The 1,351-nt window shown below is 42.6% G+C and overlaps 1 protein-coding gene across 1 annotated transcript in view; it reads right to left on the bottom strand.

Moving 5' to 3' along the window:
* Positions 1 to 315: 315 nt before the first annotated feature.
* Positions 316 to 1,351, bottom strand: part of T265_01349 (hypothetical protein) — a gene marked incomplete at both ends in the record, with an annotated part of 73,301 nt that continues 72,265 nt past the window's right edge. Inside the window, one exon of the mRNA XM_009165355.1 lies at positions 316 to 401. Within this exon, the coding sequence (XP_009163619.1) occupies positions 354 to 401 (48 nt within the window). The remainder of the gene's footprint in view (positions 402 to 1,351) is intronic.

The following is a 1,351-nucleotide window of genomic DNA, read 5'->3' as shown; positions in this document are numbered from 1 at the left end:
GGATGCAAAGTTTGCAGATGAAAAAAGACTCCTAATTCGCAATTTCCCTGTGGCTTGTTCGGGCTTTCTAGCGGTGTCGGAGAAACAAAGTGAATTCGGAGAAAACAGCGAAGAACTAGTACCGATATCACGAAATTCCCTCAAAATGATGGCATATAACGACATGTTTACAACAATCGATTAAGGTGACGAAAATATGCTTCGAAGTGGACATCGTTGTACAGGATATAAGCCCATCTGGTATATTGGGCGCCGATGTCAAAGTTGAGGAAAGCATGTTTAGTAGTAATTTTATTGATTCAATATACAAACAAACTGGGAATGAACCAAGGCAAGAGAATGCATCCGGCACGTCAGAAATGCAAAGTGGTCGCGTTCAGTTCGGCAATATCGTCCATGATCTACAAGGGAAAAGAAAGTTGTGATGAAGATAGCGCAAAGATCATAGATAATGGAAGACAAGTGAGCAACCTTCCAGAGAAGTGTGAACCACAAGAATGACAAAACAAAATCATGTTCGGCTGCAATTTTCGTACTATTCAGACCACCACCGGTTAACGCGTTTGTTTGTGGTAATGCAGCACAACGTCGTGTCGTTAATGCTGGCAAGGGCTCGGACAACCTCGGATAAGTTGGTCAACACGAAACAGAGAAGCGCGTTTGTCGTCACTCAGCTTGTATTAGAACTAGATGCAACGTATTCTAGTAATTTTTGATATCCATCGTCATGTACTGATATAGCTGCTGACAAGCACACTTCTGGATATATATATATATATATATATATATAATCAGGAGTCCGTTATTCAGATCTTTATGGTGCCTCATCCGTACATCGAGTAAGATGAATCCCTTGTGAGGGCAAGAAGATCTTTCGTCCAGCGATGTCCATTTGATCGTCGGCACTGGGCATGGAAACATGTACGACCACGTTGGTACTTATGGGCAGACACTCACCGCCTGTTGTTAAAAACGAATGGGGTTATCCCACACTTATTCCGGTTTCTCTTCACTTGTGCAGGTTAAATCAGTTTCCGATTTTGCCACAAACTCGTTTTCATTAAACAAAAATCCTTGATGCTGTCATGCACTCAGTGGAGTATTGACAGATAAAATCGGCCCAATGGCAATAAGAAACATTACACACGAGCACGAGTGGGAAGATTTGCCCTACATCGAGCAAGGTTATTTTCGTCGGAGGGAGCAACATTCATTAAAAGAAATATTTCACACGAAACCTTCCCTCCAGTGAAGTTGGCCTCCGTACCAGAAGCCACTCAACCGGTGGCAAGGGTTTGAAATAGGAACTACTCAACTCAGAGTATGAAATCCGGTGAGGCGATCCATCTTT

Source organism: Opisthorchis viverrini (assembly GCF_000715545.1).
Source record: "Opisthorchis viverrini unplaced genomic scaffold opera_v5_14, whole genome shotgun sequence".
Lineage (NCBI taxonomy): Eukaryota > Metazoa > Platyhelminthes > Trematoda > Opisthorchiida > Opisthorchiidae > Opisthorchis > Opisthorchis viverrini.
This window is presented reverse-complemented; position numbering and strand designations above follow the sequence as displayed.